Source organism: Kogia breviceps, chromosome 18 (assembly GCF_026419965.1).
Source record: "Kogia breviceps isolate mKogBre1 chromosome 18, mKogBre1 haplotype 1, whole genome shotgun sequence".
NCBI lineage: Eukaryota > Metazoa > Chordata > Mammalia > Artiodactyla > Physeteridae > Kogia > Kogia breviceps.
The window spans coordinates 57,052,718-57,075,587 of NC_081327.1; the positions used below are offsets into that span (position 1 = coordinate 57,052,718).

General features: G+C 54.5%; 1 protein-coding gene across 15 annotated transcripts in view; it reads left to right on the plus strand.

Moving 5' to 3' along the window:
* The window catches only part of BANP (BTG3 associated nuclear protein), a 133,328-nt gene that overhangs the window by 101,414 nt on the left and 9,044 nt on the right, over positions 1-22,870 (plus strand). For 5 of the 15 annotated variants that reach the window (XM_059045932.2, XM_059045935.2, XM_067019732.1 and 2 more), the window contains one exon: positions 609-1,229. The exons of 7 other annotated variants lie outside the window; for them this stretch is intronic. In XM_059045932.2, the coding sequence (XP_058901915.1) occupies positions 609-680 (72 nt within the window). In that variant the 3' untranslated portion in view covers positions 681-1,229. Of the gene's footprint in view, positions 1-131; positions 206-608; positions 1,230-4,746; positions 4,794-8,443; positions 8,656-22,870 lie in introns of those variants that run through there. 3 more of the 15 variants (XM_059045933.2, XM_067019730.1, XM_067019727.1) reach the window with 2 other exon arrangements.

Here is a 22,870-nt window from a genome sequence, read left to right on the forward strand (position 1 = left end):
TCTGCCTCCGCTGTGTGGCTTTCTCTACCTCCTCCTCCGCGCACCACCCCGCCCCCCGGGCCCCTCCAGCTACAGGTCCTCGGGGGAGCTGCGGAGCCCACCTCTGAGAGTCTGGTGTTGCCTTTGACCAGCGGCTTAGGGGAGTCGGAAAAGCCCCCCAAGTGATCTCCATCCGGAGGCCCTTTCGTGGTGGCTGAGATGGATGGTCAGTGACTTCTTCCAAGACCGTGTGTTTTTCCTGTAAACTCCCTTACAGCTGCGAGTATGCTGACCACTCGGAGTGCATGCCCGGCGGGAAGCGGGGTGGGAATGGGAACACAGCGCTGGTGGCGGGAGCTGAGGGCCATGTGTGGGAGGCGGCGGGTGGGTGAGGGGGGAGCAGGGGCCAAGACGGGGCTCCGCAGAGATGGACTGTGGCCCTGGATCTGTCACAGCTGCCGGGAGCATCCTCTCCCAGAGCAGGGGCGACACTCGGGCCCCCAGCCCCACCCTCCAGCTTGGCTGTGTGTTTGCTCTGTGCCTGAAAACCGCTGGTATCCGTGACCAGGGAGTGGCCTGGACACGCGCGCTGGGCCCTTTGATAGAAAGCCCCCTCTCCCCTCTTGCAGGCGGCCGACGCCCTGCAGCCCACCCTGCAGTCCGAGATGCAGCTGGAGCACGGGGCCATCCAGATCCAGTGAGGGGACGGCCGCCGACCAGACAGGGCCCGAGCCAGAGCCGCCGCCCAGCGCTGGTTCCCGTCACCCGCACCGCTCACACGCACCCGTCCCTCGGCTTCTCACGGGAGGGGGACCGCGCACGTTCTGCTCAAGTGCGTCCGAGTGCCTCATCCTCGGGGAGAGCGCCCCGGTAAATAAAGACGACGGTAGCCCCTGCCGCCCCCGCCCGAAGACCCTGTTTCTTTTGATCACCCCACCGTGTACGGGGAAGGAGCAGGAAGCACAGCGCGGTTGCGTTAAGTACACGCGGGAAATCAAGAACTACGATATTTTTCTCTGTTCAAACAGCTTTTTTAATTTGCTATGGTGTTTATAACAAAAAACAAAATTGAAAAAAAAGTGGAGTAGCAGAAGCCTTTTGCTGTGTGCTCTGTTCAGTGTAATGCGAAGAGGTATTTGCAAAAGAAGACTAACGATTTTAATGGAAACGTTGCTTACCTACTTTTCTAGAGGGATGCTGTCAGCGCTGTGATTGTGCATTTCTAATGGAATAAAATGTATTTATGGCCACGGCGGCTGTTGCGTTGTGTCCTCTTAGGAGATGGCCCCTGGGCCTGTGGCGGCCCTCATGTAGCTGTGTGGGCCCTGCCAGAGGAAGGGGTGTGGCTGTCCAGACAGTCCCGTGATGGGGCCTGGGGCGCAGGGGGCTGCACGATGGAGTGTCTCCAGCCACGCTGTCCCTCGAGGCAGCATGAGCCTTCAGAATTGGGGCGCTCCCACAAGTAAGCTGTGCTGTTGAATGGCGTGGCCCCTTCCAGCCCCAGAAAGTGCCAGCTCTGGGGCGTCCTTAGAGAAAGTCGTGTCCGAAGGAGCACGCCACGTTGACGGTCTAATGAACGTGTGTCTGGAATCCCAGAAGGAGAGAATAGAAGGAAGGTGACACATAAAGGACTGGGGAAGCAGAACAGGTCTCACGTAGAAATACCGAGGAAGCCGTGCCTGGACGCACGCAGAACGCCGGAGACGAGCATGATCCAGAAGCAGCCAGAGGGAAGGGCGGGAAGGACGGACCGCCTCCTGGGCGGAGGAGACATCAGAAGCAGAGGCGTTGAGGGAAAAATGCTCTACGCGAAATCGGGTCTTTAGGAGAACAGCTGTTCAAGAACGCCCGTGACAGCTGGCATCTGGGCCAGAGCTCTGCTCTGAGGTGTACACCCAGGAGAATTGAAACCGTTGTGTCCACACGTAAACATGCACATGAACATTCATAGCGGCACTTTTCACCACAGCCAGAGACTGGGAACAGCCTACCAAACGGGGTCCACCGACACAGCAGCCTTGTAACTCAGCCATAAAAGGAAGGAAGCACTGACACAGGCTACAAGGTGGGTGAACCTTGAACACGTGCCAAGTGAGAGAAGCCAGACCCAATAGCCTGCATACTATGTGGTTCTATGTATATGAAGCTGTGGTTCTATTTATATGAAGCGTCTGGAACGGGCAAATCCGGAGAGACAGAGAGCAGATGAGCGGTGGCCTGGGCTGGGGGAGGGGAGGTAGGGAGTGACTGATACCGCAAATGCGGATTCTTCTGGAGAGGATGAAGATGTTCTGGAATTAGTGGTGCTGTTGGCACAATTCTGTAGATTCACTAGAAGTCAGTGAATTGCACACTAGAAGGGGTGAAGTTTTGGGGATATAAATTATATCTCAAGGCTATTAAAAATAAAGAATTGGGCAACATTTAAAAAAACAGGAACAAAAAGGAGGGTGTCACCTGCAGACGATTCCATCCTTTAAAGGAAGTTGTAAGACATTTTCTTCAAGAGCAGGTATATGGACCCAGGAGGAGATTCTGAGAGCAGAAGGTTGGCCGGGGGGAGCAAATACAACAACGAGGAGGTGTATCCGTCCGTGTAAACTGCCTCACAATAAGATGTTGGAAAACATTGCTCTGAAGGTTGGGGCAGGCAGGAAAGGAGCTAAATCGTTGTAAAGCCCCCTTTCCTTGTCCTGGAGAGAAAGGATCAAGATGCTCTACAATTGTAAGGCATAAAAGTCAATATTTATAACAGACGTTTAAGAAACACAGCACAGGGCTTCCCTGGTGGCACAGTGGTTGAGAGTCCGCCTGCCGATGCAGGGGACACGGGTTCGTGCCCCGGTCCGGGAGGATCCCACATGCCACGGAGCGGCTGGGCCCGTGAGCCATGGCCGCTGAGCTTGCGCGTCCGGAGCCTGTGCTCCGCAATGGGAGAGGCCACAGCAGTGAGAGGCCCGCGTACCGCAAAAAAAAAAAAACAAAACAGCACAGAACAAAAAGTCAAGGTGCGGGATGTCCAAACGGTGTGATTAGTGCACTTGACCTAATCAACGTGTAGAACACGGCGTGGCAGTCACGGGGCATGTTTTCTGTTCTTCCCACCTGCTCTTTTGAACTTTATTCAAGTCACCCACACACCAGACCAGGAAGAAGTTCCAATAAGAGATCAGAGTGGAAAAGTATTTCTAATTGACAATTAAATACGACAGGTTGACATATCAAAATTTGTGGAATACATTGAAGGCTGTGCTTAGAGAAAAATTTATATTTCCTTCAGATATATTCCCAGAAATGGAATTGCTGGATCATCTGGTAGCTCTATTTTTAATTTTTTTGAGGACCCTCTGTATTGTTTCCCATCACGGCTGTGCCAATTTACATTCCCACCAACAGTGCACAAAGATTCCCTTTTCTCCACATCCTCGTCAGCACTTATTATTTTCTGTCTTTTTCATAATAGCTGTTCTGATAGGTGTGAAGAGATAGCTCATTGTGGTTCTGATTTGCATTTCCCTAATAATTAGCGATGTTGAGCCTCTTTTTATGTGCCTGTTGGCCATACGTGTGTCTTCTTCGGAATAGTATCTATTCCAGTCCTTTGCCCATTCTCCCATTGATTTATTTGTTTTTTTGCTGTTATGTGAATTCCTTATATATTTTATATATTAGCCCCTTATCAGATGGATGGTCTGCAGATATTTTCTCCCTTCTGTAGGTTGCCTTTTTACTTTGTTGATTATTTCTTTTGCTGTGCAGAGCGTTTCAGTTAGATGTAGCCTCACTTGTTTATTTTTGCTTTTGTTGCTTGTGCTTTAGGTGTCATATCCAAAAAACTGTTACCAAGACCAATGTCAAGGAGCTTTTTCTCTGTTTTCTTTTAGGAGTTTTCTGGTTTCAGGTCTCACGTTTAAGTCTTAAATCTCTTTTCAGTTAATTTTTGTGAGTTGTGTAAAATAGGGGTCCAATTTCGTCCTTTTGCATGTTATTATCCAGTTTTCCCAGCACCATGTATTGAGGACACTGTTCTTTCCCCAATGAATATTCTTGGTTCCCTTGTTAAATACAAGCTGACTGTATATGTGTGGGTTGATTTCTGGGATCTTGATTTTCTTTCATTGGTCTGCGTCTGTTTTTATGGCAGTACCATACTGTTTTGATTACTATAACTTTGTGTTATAGTTTGAAATCAGGAAGTATGATACCTCCAGCTTTGTTCTTCTTTCTCAAGTATGCTTTGGCTATTTGGGTTTTTCGTGGTTCCATAAGAATTTCAGGTTTGTTTTTTCTATTTCTGTGAAAAATGCCATTGGAATTTTGATAGGGATTGCATGGAAGCTGTAGATGGCTTTGTGTAGTATAGACATTTTAACCATATTACTTTTTCCAATCCATGTACACAGGATATTTTTCCAATTGTTTGTGTCTTGAGTTTCTTTCATCAATGTCATATAATTTTTCAATATACAGATCTTTCACTTACTTAGTTAAATTTATTCCTAAATAAGTTATTCTTTTTGATGCTGTTGTAATTGAGATTGTTTGTTTCTGTTTCAGCTAGTTCATTGTTAGTGTACAGAAACAGAAACAACTGATTTTTGTATGTTAATTTTGTATCCTGTAACTGTACTGAATTTGTTTGTTAGTTTTAACAGTTTTTTGGTGGTGCCTTTAGGATTTTCTATATATAAGATCATATTATCTGCAGGGAGAGACTAACTTATTCCTTTCTGACTTGGATGTCTTTTTTTTTTTTTTTTCCCCTAGCCTAATTGTTCTGACTGGAACCTCCAATACTAGATCGAGGAGAAATGGTGAGAGTGGGCACCCTTGTCTTGTCCTATTCCTGATCTTAGAGGAAACACTTTCAACTTTACACCATTGAGTATGATGTTAGCTGTGGGTTTGTCATATATGGCTTTTATTATGTTGAAGTATGTTCCTTTTACAACTATTTGTTGAGAGTTTTTACTGTGAAAGGATATTCTAGTTTTCAAATGCTTTCTTTGCATCTATTGAGATGGTATGATTTTTATCTCTGTCCTCTTAATATGGTATATTACGTTCATAGGTTTGTGTATGTTGAACCATCCTTGCATCCCAGGGATCACTGTCATGGTGTGTGGCCCTTTTCATGTGCTGGTGAATTTGATTTGCTAGAATTTTGTTGAGAATTTTGCATCCATATTCATCAGGGATATTGGTCTGTTGTTTTCTCTCCTTGTGGTATCTTTGGCTTTGGTAGGAGGGTAATGCTGGCCTTGCAGATGAGTTTGGGAATATCCCTTCTTCAGTTTTTTGGAAGTGTTTGAGAAGGATTGACATTAATTTTTCTTTACATGTTTGGTAGAATTCACCAGTGAAGCCATCTGGTCCTGGGCTTCTCTGTGTTGGGAAGTTTTTTGATTACTGACTCAATCTCTTTACTTGTATTGGTCTGTTCCGGTTTTCTATTTCTTCGTGATTCAGCCTTGGTAGGTTGTATGTTTCTAGGAATTTATCCATTTCTTCTAGGTTATCCAGTTTGTTGGTGTGTAATTGTTCATAGTAGTCTTTTACAATCCCTTGTATTGCTGTGGTGTCAGTTGGATGTCTCCTCTTATATTTCTGATTTTATTTGTTTGAATCTTCTTTTTTTTCTTAGTTGGTCTAGCTAAACCTTTGTCAATGTTATCTTTTTAAAATATCAGCACCATGAGCACTGTATACATTTACAATTGTTGTATCCTTTTGATAAATGGATGAATTGACCCTTTTATCGTTATATAATGACCTTATTTGTCTCTTGTTACAGTTTTGACTCAAAGTCAAAACTTTAAAAAAATGTAAGTATAGTTACCCCTGCTGTCCTTTGTTCCCTGTTTGTGTGTAATATCGTTTCCATCCCTTCACTTTGAGCCTGTGTGTGTCTTCAAAGCTGAAGTGAGTCTCGTTTTAGACAACATACATTTGAGTCTAGTTTTTTTATTGTTCAGCCACTCTGTGACTTTTGATTGGAGAATTAATCCATTTGCATTTAGAGTTATTATTGATAAATGAAGAATTACTGATGCCATCTTACTGTTTTCTTACTGTTTTGTAGTTCCCTTGTTTCTTTCTTGCTGTCTTCCTTTGTGAATTGATGATTTCTATACTGTGTGCTTTGATTCTGTTTTCTTCATCTTTTGTGTATCCCCTGTAGGTTTAACAACAGTCCTTTTAAAGCTGACACCAACTTTGACCATATACAAAAACTCTACCCATTAATCCTCCCATTTTATCTTTTTGAAGTCACAGTTTACACCTTTTTACCTTGTGTATCCATTGACAAATTAATTGTAGCTATAGGTCTTTTTTTTTTTTTTTTCGGTATGCGGGCCTCTCTCTGCTGTGGCCTCTCCCACCGCGGAGCACAGGCTCTGGACGCGCAGGCCCAGCGGCCATGGCTCACGGGCCCAGCCACTCCGCGGCATGTGGGATCCTCCCGGACCGGGGCACAAACCCGCGCCCCCTGCATCGGCAGGCGGACTCCCAACCACTGCGCCACCAGGGAAGCCCTATAGGTCATTTTTAATACTTTGGTCCTTTAACATTTATACTAGAGTTAAGTGATTAACACACCACCATATTACAGTGTTAGAGTATTCTAAATTTGACTATATACTTACCTTTGCTGGTGTGTTTTATGTTTTCATGTGCTTTTATGTTACTGATTAGCATCCTTTCATTTCAGCGTGAAGAACTCTTTAAAGCATTTATTGTAAGGCAGGTCCAGTGGTGGGAGCTCCCTCACCTTTTCTTTCATCAGAAAAGACTTTATCTCCCCTTCATTTCAGAAGGACGGCGGCTGTGCTGGGTGTTCTTTGTTGGCGGCATTTCTAATATATCATCCCACTGGCTTGTACAGCTTCTGCCGAGAAACCCACTAATAGCCTCATGGGGCTTCCCTTGTATGTGAGGAAGGTTTTTTTCTCTTGCTGCTTTTAAAACTCTCTCCTTGGGCTTCCCTGGTGGCGCAGTGGTTGGGAGTCCGCCTGCCGATGCAGGGGACACGGGTTCTTGCCCCGGTCCGGGAAGATCCCACATGCCGCGGAGCGGCTGGGCCCGTGAGCCATGGCCGCTGGGCCTGTGCGTCCGGAGCCTGTGCTCCGCGACGGGAGAGGCCACAACAGTGAGAGGCCTGCGTAACGCAAAAAAACAAAAACAAAAACAAAAATCCCAAAACTCTCCCCTTGGCTTTGATTTTACACAGTTCTATTGTACTGTGTCCTGGAGAAGATGGTTTCGGGTTGAAGTTTTAGGGCGATCTATGAGCTTTAGGAACTTGGAGGTCTGAATCTCCCCTCCACCTTTGGGAAGTCCCGGCCATTATTTCTCTCCTTCTGAGATTCCAGTGTTGTACCCATTATTTCTTTTAATGGTGTCCTATAGTTCACACATGTTTTCTTCACTCTTTTTCATTCTTTTTTTCTTTCTGTGCCTCTGGCTGGATGATTTCAAGCGGGCTGCCTTCTGGTTCACAGATTCTTTGTGCTGTTGGACCTCTCTATCAGATTCTTCATTTCAGTCACTGTGTTCTTAAACTTTAGGGTTTCTGGGGGTGGAGGGGTGGTGTGTGTTTGTTTTCTATTTCTTTGTTGAACCTCTCATTTTGTTCATGCATTATTTTACTAATTCCGTTTAGTTGTCTATTTGTGTTTTCTTGTAGCTTACTCAATTTCTTGAGGATTTTTCTGAATTCTCTGTCAGACATTTCATAGGTCTCCATTTTTTGGTGTCATTCGTTGGAGTTTCATTAGTTCCCTTTCTTTTTTATATAGGTTTTTTGGGGGATGTATTAGTTCCCTTTTGTGTTTCTTGTTTCCTTGATTACTCGTGATCTTGTGGCCTTGTGTTGGTGTCTGAACATTAGAAGAAGTAGGCACCTGTTCCAACTATACAGACTGGGTTTGGCAGGGAAAGTCCTTCATCCGTCGGCCCGTCCAGGAACCCGGGTGGGTCATGGGATGGTGTCTGCAGATGGGCTTGCTGCTGGAGTCCTTGGGCAGCTTCCCGCTGGTACCTGGTCCGCCAGTGGGCAGGCCTGGTGCCTGGGTTCCCTGGGGCAAGCCGGGCACCTGCAGCCACCCGTGGGTGCTAGAGTCCGGGGTGAAGCTGGGCACTCATGTCACCCGCCCTCCCCAGTGGGGAGGGTGTCTCTCTGCTAGACAGCCTGTGCCTGGGGGAGGGGAGCCGGGGATGGGTAAGGTGAAACTGTCTTTTCTATCCTCCTCACTGTGTCTTGTCTTATTTCTATGCTCCGCCCACGTGCTGTAATCCCTCACCTGGAGTCCTTAGCTCTTGGGAAGCATTTTCACGCGTGGATGGTTGTTCAAAGGGACATTTCTGGGAGGGGATGAGCCCTGGGAACTCCTACACTGCCCCTTCCTGGTGGTGCTCTTAATAGCGCCTATCCTCATGAAATCTTATCTATAACTTGTCCCAGGAGGATTCCAGACTGGGATGACTTCACTGTTAAGGGCTGGGAAACGTTTACGGAAGAGCAGCAGTCTTTATAGACTCTTGCACCGAAGAAGAACAGAGGCTCGTGTTCCATCTGGTTGTATGAGCGGCGTAACCTTGACCCCAGCAGCCACAAAGTGGCGGAGGTGTTTGCCACCCTTCTAGCCAATAAAGGACGTGTATGTGGACCTGGAAGATCATAAGGTTTCTTATTACCAGGAAGGGAATAAAGACAGACAAGTCCATGCTGAAATGGACAAAGCGCAGGTGCCCCTAGCGAGACAGGGAAAGAGGGATGGGGTGGAGGAGGGAAAGCGTCTGATCGTTTAAAGAAGCGGGCTTTATAACTAAGGTCATTCGGTCATTGCTGCCGAATCATTTAATGATTAGTGAGTTTTGCCCCCATGCTACTCCCCCGAAGAAAGGCAAAAGACACGCGCCCATGAACAGACCACAGCAAGAGGACGTCCAAATGGCCAGCGAACGTCTGAAAAAGTGCTCCACTGGTCAAGTCAAAACCACCAGGAGATGGTCCCAGAATCACCAAGATTCCAAAGACTAACGACCTTGAGGGGTGTGTGGGTGGGGCCTCCCTCGAGGCGTGGGCGGGGCTGGACGGAAGCACACAGACTTCCTCCTGGGGAGAGCTATGGGGGCGGGTGGTCCAGCAGCCCCTCCAGGCACCGCGCCCTTCACAGCAGCGGGCGCCTCCTGTGGCCTGCCCTTCCCACGGAGCGCCAACAGCCGTGGGAGTGGATGGAGTCCTGCCGTCACACCGATGGCTGGGGCCAGAAGCAGGACTGTGACCCCGTTTATGCCCATTTCAAGAGGGAGCAGGACGAGCCTCCTTCCTCCCTGGCGTTAGAATCATCCAGGGAGGAAGAGGCAGTGGGGAGGCAGGTGGGCGGGGGGCTGGCATCTCTGCGTGTCTTAATCTGGGTGCGCTGGCGCTGTGGGAGGGTGTGCCGTGATTTGCATGCTTTCCTTGTCACTCTTCAGCCTAAGAGCTTTTTTTTTCCTTCTTTTTTCTAAATAAGACACACAAAGGGCCAAAGTTTGCTGCCGGTAGGCCCGCACTAAAACATCTTAAAACCTATGCTTCTGGCAGAAGGCAGGTGGTGCCAGACGGAATATCTGAGATCGGGGGCGGGGGGGCGGTGAAGGAAGCACAGAGAAAGTGGTAAATTTGAGTTGTCCAGCAAATCGGCTGCATAGGAGAAAGTAATGTCTGTGGGGCTTACAAAGAAAAAAAAAAGAAGTAGCGTGTGAGGAAGGGAGTGTTCAGGAAGATGGTAGGGAACTAGTAGTTTGGGCTTCAGGCCGTTAAGTTATCCTTCCTTATCCATTTAAAGACTAGGAACAGTATCTATAGCTTCCAGACTAATAGGGGGGGAGTTGCTGTGAGGAAAAGTACCCAATGGCTCCGAAAGGCAAGAAAGGAGGGGGCACAGGACGGGGGCTCCTCTTGGGGCACAGACGCTGGGCTGCCGAGGTCTTGCACTGCTTTGTCCCCACTGCCGGGTGAAGCAAACATGCTCCTTGCGAAAGGAAGATAGCATGGACTTCAGTCCACAAGCAGCCGTGCACACTGACTACCCAGCACACAATCAGGAATAGGCAGGCAAAGGAGAGCGAAAGCAGCACAGACGAAACCAGCAGCAACAGCGGACCACGGGGGTTGGACTCATCCCAGGCTTTCAAACAATCTGCTTACGATGTTCAGAGAGAGAAACACTGAGAATTTAAACAGTGACCTGAAAACTTTCTCAAAGTACAAAAGCGTCATTGTACAACTTTCATAGAATAATCAAAATTGCAAACTCGGGATGTAGGTATCATGGTAGATTAGGCAGAGCTGAGATCGTTGGTGAACTGGAAAATAGGGTAGAAGAAAACAGCCAAAATGAAGAATGGTGTACCAAAGGCTCAAAGAAGGACTTATCCCACCCTTTCTCAAACTCCTTCAGAAAACAGAGACAGAACATTTCCCAGCTCAGTTTATGAGGCTCATATATCTTTGGCATCAAAACCTAAGAAGAGTAGGGACAGAAAATTACAGAGCAATCTTACTCAGAGAAGAAAAATTCTATGCAAAATATTAGCAAATCAAATCTGGCAATGCAAAGTACAGACGGGAGATCATTCGCTGCCCGACTTGCGGGTACCGAGAAACACATCGGGCTTGAGGTTTTATTTTATTTCTAGGAACCGGGCTGAGCTCCCTCAACTAAATACATGAATTCACAAGCATGAACACAATAAATCCTTCAGGTTTTCTTGGTGCCCATGTGTGTTTAGCTCAGGAGTGCAGCCTGGTTTGTGACACAACACATTTAGAGATTAAGGGGGAAAGTCACACGACTAGCTCCACAGAAGCAGAGCCAGCCTTTGAAAAAAATTCAGCCTCTATTCAAAATGTTAAAAAAGAAAAAAAAAAAAAAGGCAGCATTCTAGAAATAAGAGGGAACTTCCTCACCTTGATCATGGCTTTCAGCTTACCGTTGACCCCAGGAGCTTGGTTCAGCGTTGAGCTGAAGACCTTCCAAGCCGTGGGACAGAAGAAAACAAACAAGGCTTCGGAAGTGGAAAGGGAGAGGCAAAGCTGTCATTATTTGAGGTGATGCCGTTGTGTTCTAGAAAATTCCAAACAATTTCCAAAGACAGGTTATCGCGACTGTTAGAGAGCTTAGCAAGGTTTGGGGTCAAAACCAATTGACAGGAAGTCCCTACATACGAACGAGTTCCCTTCTGAGAGCGCGTTGCGTTAAGTACAACAAATTAGCCTAGGGACCCAACTAACACAATCGGCTACATAGTCCTGTACTGTAATAGGTTTATAATACTTTTCACACAAATAATACATAAAAAACAAGCACAAAAAATAAAAGATTTTTAATCTTACAGTACAGTACCTTGAAAAGTACAGTAGTACGGTACAACAGCTGGCCTACAGAGGCATGTTTGCGTCTTTGAAAGTTCACAACTTGAAGCTTTGTATGTAGGGGACTTACTGTACAGTGTTACTGCATTTCTACATTCCATCAGCAGTCACAGAAAAATGAAACTTTAAAAAGCCTTCATTGAAGTAGCCGTAAAATGTATAAAATATCAAGAAATAAATCCAATTAAAGATGCATACGATGTTTATGGGGGAAAATCACGAACCTCCCGAGGGAGACCTGTCCCCCAATGGTGGGTCACAAGGCGCCCTGTTGCCCTGGCCCTGGAGTCTCCTGGGCTTTGGCCCCCTCCCCTGGCATCCTGAGCCCAGGAATCCTTAACCCACTCGGGAGCCAGTCAGGAGCCACAACCCGCTGACCGCCTCGCCCCTCACGCCCTCTCTCCCCTCCTCAACCTGCCTGAACTCTTACTCGTCTAGCACAAGCCCACACAGAATATCCCAGTGTTCTCGCCTACCTGCACGGATCAGCGGGGGAGGACCCTGCGCTTCCCAGGGGACGTGATTCGGCCTGGCGAGCCCCCTCTCCCCTCCCCAGCCTGTTCCAGCTCCTCCCGCCCTCGCTGTGCTGGCAGAGCCCCACTGTTTCATCAGGGGTCACCGCCAAGCAAGTGTCGGAGCACAGCTAGAAACCCACACTCTGCATCTGCGTGGGGCTCCGCACTGGAGGTGAGCTCGGGGTCAGGTCAGCCACCGGGAGGGACTCAGCCTCAGAGCCTCCGGTGTGCTGAGCGCTCTCTGTGCTGCATCCCACGGGATCCTGACTGTGCATTAAAATCACCCTGCATCTCAGCCAGGCGAGGAGGAAGCAGGCCCGGAGAGCGCCCGGCCCCTGACCTGACCCCCGCCTCTCACCGCCCCACATCCTGGCCCCCCTCCCCATGCCCCACACCCCAGCCTACTTTCCCAGGGCCTCCCGGGGGGTTAGTCCTTTGGCCAGCTGTCCCGGTCTCCTGAGGTGGGCTGTACGCGGCTTGGTGTGAGCACGTGGTCCGGTGTGGCTGTGGCTCGGGGAGCACGTACCTTCCTTGAAAGTGTCCCCCCTACCCAACGCCGGCCGCTCCCGTTGCCTCCCACACACATCCTCTGGTTGCAGCACAAACGAACATGTCAGGAAGTTCGGAGGCTGCCGCTCTGGCCTGGCCTGGGTGGGCTCCGAGCTCGGACCCCTCCTCACCTCGACGGGCCTCCTCTCACCCCCCCCAGCGAGTCTCGTTTTCAGAAGGGTCTGTCCCCCGCCACCCCACGCGGCCCAGCCATTTGAAGTCACCGGGCAGTAGCCCTGTCCCGGGTTCCGCTTTCCGGACTGTGCCCGGCGGAGGGTAATAAAGGGCCCAGCCGCACACACACAGGAGCCGGGGGGAGCCCCTCCCGCTGCGTCCAGGGGCGGCCCACTCGGGAAGCCTGTTCCTGTGCTTGACCGTGGGCGCCGCGAGGAGGGGCCGGAGCAGAGCCCCCAGCGGCCCCGGCCCGGCCGCAGGGCTGGTCGGTCAGCCCTGAGGTTTCTCGGTGACCCCACACAGCCCGAGGAGGGGACGCGTGCCAGGCGCCCAGGGGCCTTTGAGAAGGCTGGCGACCCTCCAGCGCGGAGTTGGGGGCAGCGGCCGGCAGCTGGTTTAGGGGCAGGAGTCGGCGGCCGCCCCACCGGTCGGATGGAAAGCAGACGGAGCAGGGCGCGTGCGAGCCGTGCCCCGCCTCTGTCCGTTTCCTCTGCCAGAAAATGCGGAAATGGCTCGGGCGCTGGTCCCCCCTCTAACGGCATCAAAGACCACTCCCCACGCCGCCCGCTTTCTAGGACGGTGCCAGCTCACACACAGCCTGCCGCCCACCTGCCCTCGCTGCTCCCTTCCTGCAAACGCACGCGCCGCGGCCCCGGGGGAGCGAGCGGCCCCGGGCCGGCTCTACAGGGAGTGAGACTCGCCCAGAGAAACTCGGATCCGGGCGTTGCCGGCCGATGCCAGGAGTGAGGGCCACTGCTGTGGGCACAGCTGCCAGGCGGTGGTTGTGACTGTCCTTGTCGTGTTGCTTTACCACTGGGTTCGTTGCATGAGGCCGTAGGATCCGTACGCCCAGGCTGGTTTTCTAGGTCAGCTGCCCTCTCGGGAGGACGGACAGAGGGCCGAGGGGACGTGATGCCCGGAGGAAGCCGCGAGTGGGGGGGATGGGGGGCGGCCTGGCCCGCCTGCACAGCTGGATGGCTGTCTGAGGTTCCCGTAGGGCTCGGCTGCTTAGTGCCACCCTGGAACCAGGCTGCAAGCCCAAGTGGGCAGAGCCCGGAGGACTGGCTGCAGACGCCCCTGCCCGACCCTGGGAGGTGCCCGCTGGGGGCCCCTACCCCCACCCCAGTTCCAGCCTCCTGAGGCCCGGGGAGGGGCCCTCGCCATGCACTCCCGTGGCCGTGACCTTCCGTAAGGCTTGCACGGTGACGTCGTAGCTGCATTTGGTTATGACCACCGGGGCGCCCCCCCCATCACCCCTCCCCTCCTGGCACGGGTGCTGCGGTGGCTCCGGCTCGTCTGGGGCCTGTCCCAGGGCAGCAGGCGGGGGGTACGGGGCGTCTGGGTTTAGTGGGATGTGTTGACAGGTTTGCTGTCTCTTCTAGTAGAAATGAGCACCGCTAGCTGTCTTGGGTGTAGACAGGGGCGGCGCCCATGGGCCGTCTGAGCGCCCCCGGGCCCGATGCACCCGGTGGTGACGCGGGGATGCCTCCACCGCTGCGGCACCGGAAGAGCAGGAACCAAGTGTTCACCGCTGTGCTGGCCTGGTGTCCGTGACTTTGTACTGCTTTTCCTGAAAAGGACTCCCCACAGTTGCATAAGCTCTTGGCCTCACGAAACCTGGATTTATTCTCTTTCTAGTCACCAGCTCCCCGATTCGAGGGAGCTGGTGGCTGAAGAGCCCAGAGGGAGGCACGAGGCGTCTGGCCTGGGATGTGGGCGGCAAGGCCGGTCTTCAGCTCATTCCCTGTGCGCTGTCCCCTGGAGGACAGCGCTGGCCCTGCTCCCTGAGGGGACCTCCGGGTGTGACCACACAGGGGCCCTGGCTCCCGGCCGGGCTGCTGGGTGGGGGCAACGCCGCTCCTTGGAGCCCCAGGCTCTCCCCACCCACCCGCGGGCGGGCTGCCTGGTGAGGACCTCGTGCTGGCCGGGCCGCGAGGCCGGGGGCAGCTCCAGGACCCCTGAGCCCGGGCCCGGCTTATCGCGGCCCCGCTCCCCACCAGCCTTGCTGTTTTCAAGGATGATATCGGTGCCGTGGGTGCAGCTGACTTCCGGCCTGTGTTTGGTCTTTGCTGGAGTTTATCGCGAGCCCTGCAGACCTCTCGTGCACCCAGTACAGTCGGCTTTATTCCCGTGCTGCGTTCTCCAGCTGGGACCAGGCCCCAGAGGACCCGGACCGCTTGCATGCCTGCGGGAGCCCCCATCCCGGCCTCCCTGACGCACGCGGGGCTGGTGGAGTCGTTGCACCCACAAGCCACGGGTGCCACAGCCTTGCCAGCGAACAGAGGGGCCAAGGGTGGGTTATAGGAGGAACCCGAGTTTCTCAGCGGGGTGATCCTGACCCCACGGGAGATGCTGGTCAATGTCTGAAAGCACTGGGGGGTCGCAGCCTGGGGGCGGGCCTGCTACTGGCATCTAGTGGGCGGAGGCGGGACCCCGGACGTCAGGTGCGGGAGTTACTGCGAGCCAGAGGGGGCGGAGTGGGGGACCAGAAAGCCCCGGAGGCCCCCATTTCCCCCGCAAGGCCGGGAGCCCCGCTGGGCACAGCTGGCTTCCCCCCACAGGGCAGCCCTTCCTTTCCTCGGCGGGGACGATGGGGTGGCGGTGGAGAACGGGCAAGAGGGCAGAGCCACAGTGGAGGAACGCCCGCTCACCCTGGTGCCTGCATGCAGTGTCCGTGGAGGAGTGGGCGGTGGGTGGACCGGGCCCGGGGCCCCCTGTGGGGGCTCTGGGGGCTGGGACACGCCTGTCCCTCGGGCCTTGCTCAGACCCATGGTCCCGGGGACCCTCCTTGCTGACCACCCCCCACCCCACCCCCACAGACCGGAGACCCTGCAGTCCCTCAGGCCTGGGCCCTCGCCCGGTGTGCGGCCTCGGGCAGCAGAGCAGGAGGCGGACAGTCGGGAGGGCTCATTTCGGGTCAGGAGAGGCAGGTGGAGGGACGGGCAGAGCTGGGCCTGTGGGCGGGCCAGCCCCCCACCTGGGGAGGGTGGATGCGTTCCATGCACAGGCCGGGGGGCGAGGCGGCCATCCATCCCTTTACTGGCCATGTGAACGACATCAGCCTCCCCCGAAGAGTTACTCCTTCCCTCTTTATTGTAAGTAACTATTTTGTAGGAAAGCACTTTATTTTATTTATTTATTTATTTATTTATTTATTTATTTATTTCGCGGTACGCGGGCCTCTCACTGTTGTGGCCTCTCCCGCTGCGGAGCACAGGCTCCGGACGCGCAGGCGCAGCGGCCGTGGCTCACGGGTTCCCGGATGTGGGATCTTCCCGGACCGGGGCACGAACCCGCGTCCCCTGCATTGCCAGGCGGACTCGCAACCACTGCGCCACCAGGGAAGCCCGGAAAGCACTTTAAAACTACACAAACATCCCAGACTTCCACTTACTTGTCTATTCATCTGAGTATAAGCTCCTGAATTACAATTTTTTTCAGCAGGGGGTAGTCTGTTACTGTCAGGGCACGCTGTCAAGCTGGCTCCAAGCACGTTGGGGGCCCCCGGGGGCCGTGGACGGCTTCCTGGCCGTCTGGTGTTTCAGGATGTTCCAGGAGCATCTGGTGTTTTCCCGCCCAGGTTGGAATCGGCCAACATCTCTCCAAGGAGTCGGGGCCACTGTCAGTGGAAACTGGTGTTTAGAAACCATGATCTGGGTGCTGGGGTGCCCTGGGTCCTTGCCGCTGGGGTGTCACAGCTGCCAGCCCTCTCAGTGGACAGAACTAGGACTTGTACAAACGCAGGTCCACACTCACAGACACCCTCGCACAAATGCCCTCACTCACACATTTATGTCCGTGTTTCTCTCATGATCAGTTTCCCCACTGCCGGCTCCCTGCCCCTGCCAGGCGGGCCGCGTGTTCAGTTTTATTGATGCACAGAGCTCCTCACTCGGCCCGTGGCAGGGTTCTGTGGGCCTTAGGAAGCTGTCCCTCGAGGCTGTGATTCGATAGATGCAGCAGCCTGGGCTCAGCGGGAAACCTGGACTGGGGCAGAACTCAGAACAGAGTCCGTCCTCGAGGCCCTCCCAGCAGATTCCTGCAGCAGCTCCTGACCTTGGCAGAAGGTTGAGCAGGCCTCCGTGTCCAGTGGTGAGGAGTGATTCTGTGAGCTGCGGCTTGGGTGTCCGTCACGGAATTCTTGGCTCCCGACCGAGGGCCAGGGGGCAGAGGGCGAGGCGGGTGTTCTCAGGCTGCAGCCGGGGCGGGGAGGAGGGAGTGTTTTGGCGAAACAGCTTGCACTTAGGCCGGGGCAGGCCAGTGGTCAGTGCGGTGACCCCCTGACCTGTGTCCGGGGTGGCTGGGACTTGCTGTTTCCTGGGGTCACGACGGAGCCCCCAACTCTCCACTCCGGAGGACACCCCGGGACCTGGCTCGGGGCCCGCGGGGTTTTCTGCTTGTGGGACTTGCCAAGGGCCGAGGAAAGGGGTGGGGAGAAGTGAGGCCGAATCCACACGTACCGCCAGCTGGTGTTCACATCCCTTCTCCCTGGGCCGCCGGAGCCGCACCCTGACTCCCGCCGAGTGGGGTCGATCGGTAGGAAAGTCACGCGGCCGGTGCCCGTTTCCTTTGTGCAGGTGCCTGGCCAGCCCGCGGGTCTGCGCCACCATCCCCCGCCGGTGCTCTGGCCTGTAGGACCCACCTGCCCTTTCCCCCGGGTTTGGCTGCTGGACGGCCTGGCTGGAGCCAGAAGCACAAAGGAAAGGAGGGTCGGATCGGGGGGCGACATGACACCCCCAAGCTCCCCACCCTGCAGGGCTGGATGGGTCCCAGGGGGAGCTGCAGGGGCTGCAGGAGGGGAGGGTGGAATTATGCCACTGGCCGCTGGGACCCTCTCCGCACAGAGTCAGAGAACGTGGGTAGGGATGTCGGCCCGTGAACTCGGCGCTGGGTTCAGGAAGCAGGTTCTGACTGTGGTGCTGAGGTCCCTCGGGACGGGCCGCCAGGCTTCACGCCAGCGTCTCGGGAGCGAAGCGGACCCTCCGGCCGTGTCCACGCACAGGTGGCTCGGCCCTCACGCATCCAGACGTCTCTTCCCACCGAGGTCCTTTTCGGCCGAACTTCATGGTTCCTAGTACCTCCAGGGGCGAGGAGTTCCCTGCTGAACTAGCCACGTCGACTGGCATTTCTCTTCAGGGCCCGAAAATACCCTCCCAAGTGTCAAAAGGCCTCCCGAGTCTGTCGTGGTGACGGCAGACGCAAAGCACTGAATCGCGGGCTCCGTGTTGGTGAAACGTACAGCACGTGAGGCACGTCACGTAAAGCGGCTCGTGACAAGAGCGTCGCTCTGGCACTTCGTGATCCTGTCTGTTACTCCTTCGAGCTCCTAACAGGTGGGTGTAGAGGGGCTCAGGCGCCACCACCGCCCCCATTTTGCTGCTGAGGGGGCTACGTGATAGTCACGGCCGCGGACGGGGAGCAGAAGGGCTCGGACCTCGGCCCAGAGGTTGTGAGTTTGGCTCCTCGTGTGAGCTCACCGTCCGCCCACCTTCCATCACTCAACGCTGACGCCACCCTCCTATCTAATGTGGTCACTTTCAGGTTGTTTACTCTGATTCCCTGGACCCTCCCGCTGCTTTTTTCTGAGCCCTCCCTCTAAGGCGGTGCTGTGGTGGCCAGCCTCCACGGTGACCCCACTGGTCCCGCCTCCTGGTCAGCATCACCTTCCCCGCCTCAAACCAGGGCTGCTCCGTGTGGCCAGTGGCCAATGGCGGGGCTGAGGGGGTTGACTTCTGAAGCTGTAAAAGCCACTGCAGCCTCCGCCTCGGCCTCTTGGACGGCGGCAGCCACCATGTCGTGACACGCGGGCAGCCCCACGGAGAGGGCCACTTGCAGAAACGCAGCTCTCTGGCCAAGAGCACCACCGTACCCGCCGCGCGATGGAGCCGTCTTGCAAGTGCCCCTCCCGCCCTAGTCCAGCCTTCCGATGAGGCCACAGCCCCGGCTGGCACGGGACCGCAACTGCACGTCCCAGCCCAAGTGAAGGCTGCCCGGCCAAGCCCTCCCCAGAGGCCTGGCCGACCGAGACCGCGTGAGAGAAGCCACTGAGTTTGGGGGTTACTGATTACACAGTAGGGGGGTGTGACTGGAACAAGCACCCAGACCTGCGCAGAACCTAGACGTGGGGCTACACCCGGGACGGAAAATACCATCTCACCTTCCTGCCCAGGTACCTTCTCAGTCATCCTGGGGTAACTGTACTCCCGTCAGCATCAGTGACCTGCTCGGAGGGTCCCCTCCAACCCGCAGGGCCACAAGCAGGGCACGTGACAACCAGACTAGCAGTGTCACCACTTGGGAGGCCAGGTTTGGGTGTCAGCTCCTCCCCAAAGCTGGGCGAGCTCTTAGCAGGGGGCGAGCCTCTGTCTGCCCCACGAAGGAAAAGGCTTCCTCTGAAATGCCTAAATCAGAGTTCTTGTGGGTAGACCAGAGGCGCCCCGCCTCGGCCCCGCATTGGGAGCGGCCGGGGAGCTCGAAGCCCCGGTGCCGGCCCCAGCCCGACACCGGCTCAGCGTCTGGGACACGTCGGGTGCCAGGAGGCTCAGACCCAGCCGGGCGTTCTGAATGCAGCCGCGGCTGAAAACGCTGGTTCACGTCAGCCACGTTGATGCTTGAAAGGGTTTTCAGGCCTTGTTTACAACATAGAGCAAGCCCTTGCTTTAAAAAGGAGACTCCAACACATCAGGCAGTCCACATCTTAGGAAATGGTTTTTCTGGACACGGTGGTCTAACCTGAGATGGTTTAACTTTAATCGCGTTTTGCCACAGGGAAAAGCGCTCCAGGAAACACTGTGCGGAGGGCAGGGTGCCCAGCTGAGCTCTTTAAATAGAAGTGGCCACAAACAGCGTCGTTCACTGATTCTGTCAACGACCACAGCGGCTCCACCTGCCTGGAGCACAGCTGCCCGACTGTACGAAACTCATTAGGAAGCAGGCCCTACGGGGACGTCCACGTTTTACTAATTCACGACGTCCCTTCAGACAGGTGACACTCAGTGACCGGTTCGGTCTCATACTGGGCAGGTTTCTACCAGGGACAGAAGTCGCAGGCCATTTTTATGCAGAAAGATTTCTTACAGGGCTGGGCGCAGACGGCCGTGGGGCTGGCACCTGGGAACAGCCAGGAGCTAAGGCTGTGGCCCAAAGGCGGAATTTCTCCCTCCTCGAGGAAACCTCCAATTTCTCCAAAAGGCTTTCAGCCTAGTGGCCGAGGCCCCCGCACATCACGGAGGGGGATCTCCTTCACCTAAAGTCGGCTGATGACAGAGGTTACCCACAGCCCCCAGGTGAGCGTTTGATTGAATGACGGGTGGACAGCAGCCCGGCCAGGTGCCTCGCCAACCTGACCAGGTCCCTCACTCGGCCGGCTCCGCCCCAGGTCCCTCCCTCCCCGTCCTCAGAGGGGCCTTCCCTGGACACTCACCCTGAAATAGCCGCCATGTTGGGATTCTTTGCCCAAACACACCGCTCCTGGACACCTGTGATGTTCCCTTGCTGGCTGAGTGCCCGCGTCCGTCCGCTCCTCTGCAGGGCGGTGCAGACTTGCCCCCAGATGCTCCCTGTGACGGTGGGGACGCCTGGCTGACTGCGACATGGACCGTGAGGCCACCGCCCCCAAGGGCAGCTCCCAGGCAAGCCCCACGTGGGACTTGGCACCTTCGCCCTGGTCCCCACGAGGGAGTTCCTCACCCCGTGAGGAACGGCTTGGGCTCAAGTCCCAGGCCTGCCACCTGTTAGCTTGGTGACTTGGGCAGGCCACTTAGCCTCTGAGAGCCTCGGCTCCCATCTGTAAGTCGGGCAAGAACAGCAGCAGACCCTAGGTGGTGAGCGTGGCAATGGGCCAGGATGCTGCGGGCCCGCAGGCCAGGCAGGGGACAGCGGGTGGCCCTTTGGAGGAGGGAGGTGGCTTGGTCAGGCAGAGAAGAGCAGAAACAGAAAAGTGGGAGCAATGAGGGAGACATCTCAGAGGAAGAGCCTGTGACTGAACATGTGGGAGAGGTCAGGGTTGGCTTTTTGTTTTGCAAATGTCTGTTTCCTGATTACGGAAGCAATCCTGCTCATTGTACAAAACTCCAAGATTAAAGTTTGGGGGTATTTCAGTTTATTCATTCTTCTTTTCTCCACCCTCCCCCACCTCCTCGATTCAGCATTTAATGTCTCAGACATCAGTTAAGATGATGTAAAAATTCTAATCATTTTTTTTCTTTTCTTTGCGGTACGCGGGCCTCTCACTGTTGTGGCCTCTCCCGTTGCGGAGCACAGGCTCTGGACGCGCAGGCTCAGTGGCCACGGCTCACGGGCCCAGCCGCTCCGCGGCACGTGGGATCTTCCCGGACCAGGGCACGAACCCGTGTCCCCTGCATCGGCAGGCGGACTCTCAACCACTGCGCCACCAGGGAAACCCCAATTCTAATCATTTTATTTTCACGTATTCGCCCTCCATCCTGGAGATCTAATTTTGTCTATTCTAGATAGAATTCTAAATATATATATTAATATCTATTAAGCCTATTAAAATTACATCTAAATATATATATTCAGATATAAAGCCCACAAGGGTAGCAGCCCCTCAAGCATCACCCCGTGAGCTGCACGCTAACCTGTGTCATTATGTTTCCTAATTTACCAGCCCCCTATTTGGGGGCCTTTCGCTTCCAGTTAGTCAGCATCCTTGTAACATGTTTCCTGGATCTGGCAGTTCTTCCACAGAGGAGTGCCCACGAGTGACTGCCCTAGAGGTTCACAGCATTTTCAGGGCTGCAGATAACGTGTCGGCAGATTCACTGCCTGGGGCCTGCTCTTATGTGCTGGAACTACAGGGCTTCCCAGGAGCCCTGTGTCAGGACCAGGGGATGGTAGAATCTCTCCTTTGAGTTCTAGTAATAGCACCTCTGAGAATGTTACATGTGTTAAAAGTCATTTAATCCTGAACACCATCCCCACTAGAGAGGTACTATTATCATCTGAATTTTGCAGATTTGCACACTGAAGCTCAGAGAGGTTAAGCAACTTGCCTCAAGCAGCACAGCCAGTAAGTGGTGGAATCACATTTGAACCCAGGCAGCTGGCTCCAGAGTCAGGGTCCGACCTCTATGGACCTGCATGTCCAGCGCCTGCTTCACTTACACCCGACGCACCTGACTGACCTTCCTACATACATACTTGCCCCAGGCCAGCTGGTGATTGTTCTCATCAAGGGGAGGAGAGGGGCACGCCCCTCCGCTGGTTTCCTTGGTAACTAATGAGCCCACCTGATGGCAATTCCCCTGTAACTGGTAACCTCCCCTTCCCCGCTGGAGGCTGCCACATCGTCCTGCCCACTGTCCGCCGCACACGGTGGGGTGTTGCTCCAGGACCTTGCTTCTGACACGTAAGCTCTGTCACCGACTCCGGGCTCCTTCTTTGGTCTTGAGGCTAGGCAAGCACAGGCCTTGCAGGCCTGCAGGGGGCAGCCCGACAGGGCCCCTACACACTGCTGCCTCTCCACCGTGGTGTGGGTGCTCAGGGTCTCACCCCTTCCTCCACGTGGGAGCAGGAGCCACTTCAGGGGGAGCCACTGAAGGAGGCCCCAGGGATGTCTGTCCCCTGTGGATTGGAGCTCGTGGGGCATCAGCTGAGTTCTGGAACCAGGAATCTGAACCAAGATCGGGCACGCATCTTTTCAGGCTCCCCATCTAATGGCTACTGAGGGTCCTTCGTGAAGGGGTCTTAGTCAAGAGGGAGGATTCCTGAGACACTTTGGGAGGGTCGTGTGACCGGGGAGCATAATAACAAGGGCCTCACAAGGTCCACGTGGTCAGACCGCGAGGGAGGACCTGGGCGCCTGTGTGTGCGTGGGGACGTGCGTGAGCGTGTGCGTGGGCACGTATGTGGGGGGCTGTGCGAGCGTGTGCGCATGCGTGCGTGAGCGTGCGCGAGCGTGCCTGGAGGTCCTCGGAGGCGGGGACTTCTCACCCTCCGCGGCCGCTGGCGCTCGGGGCGTCACTGGCGGTTCCCGTTCCTGCCTCGGCAGTGGAATCCCAGCCTGGCGGGTGGTGGGGCTCCAGCACCCGCTTCGGGTCAACATCAACAATGGCCGTGTTAAGCTGTCGGGCTCTGTCTCCCCGGGGGCTCGCGAGAGTCGAGGGCGCCGTGGTGGGACTACAAAATGGCCACCTCAGGGGCGTAGCTCGGAGGAAAGGTGACCCTCGCCCCCCCTCCCGGGCACATACAGCCCCCTCCCGCCCCCCCG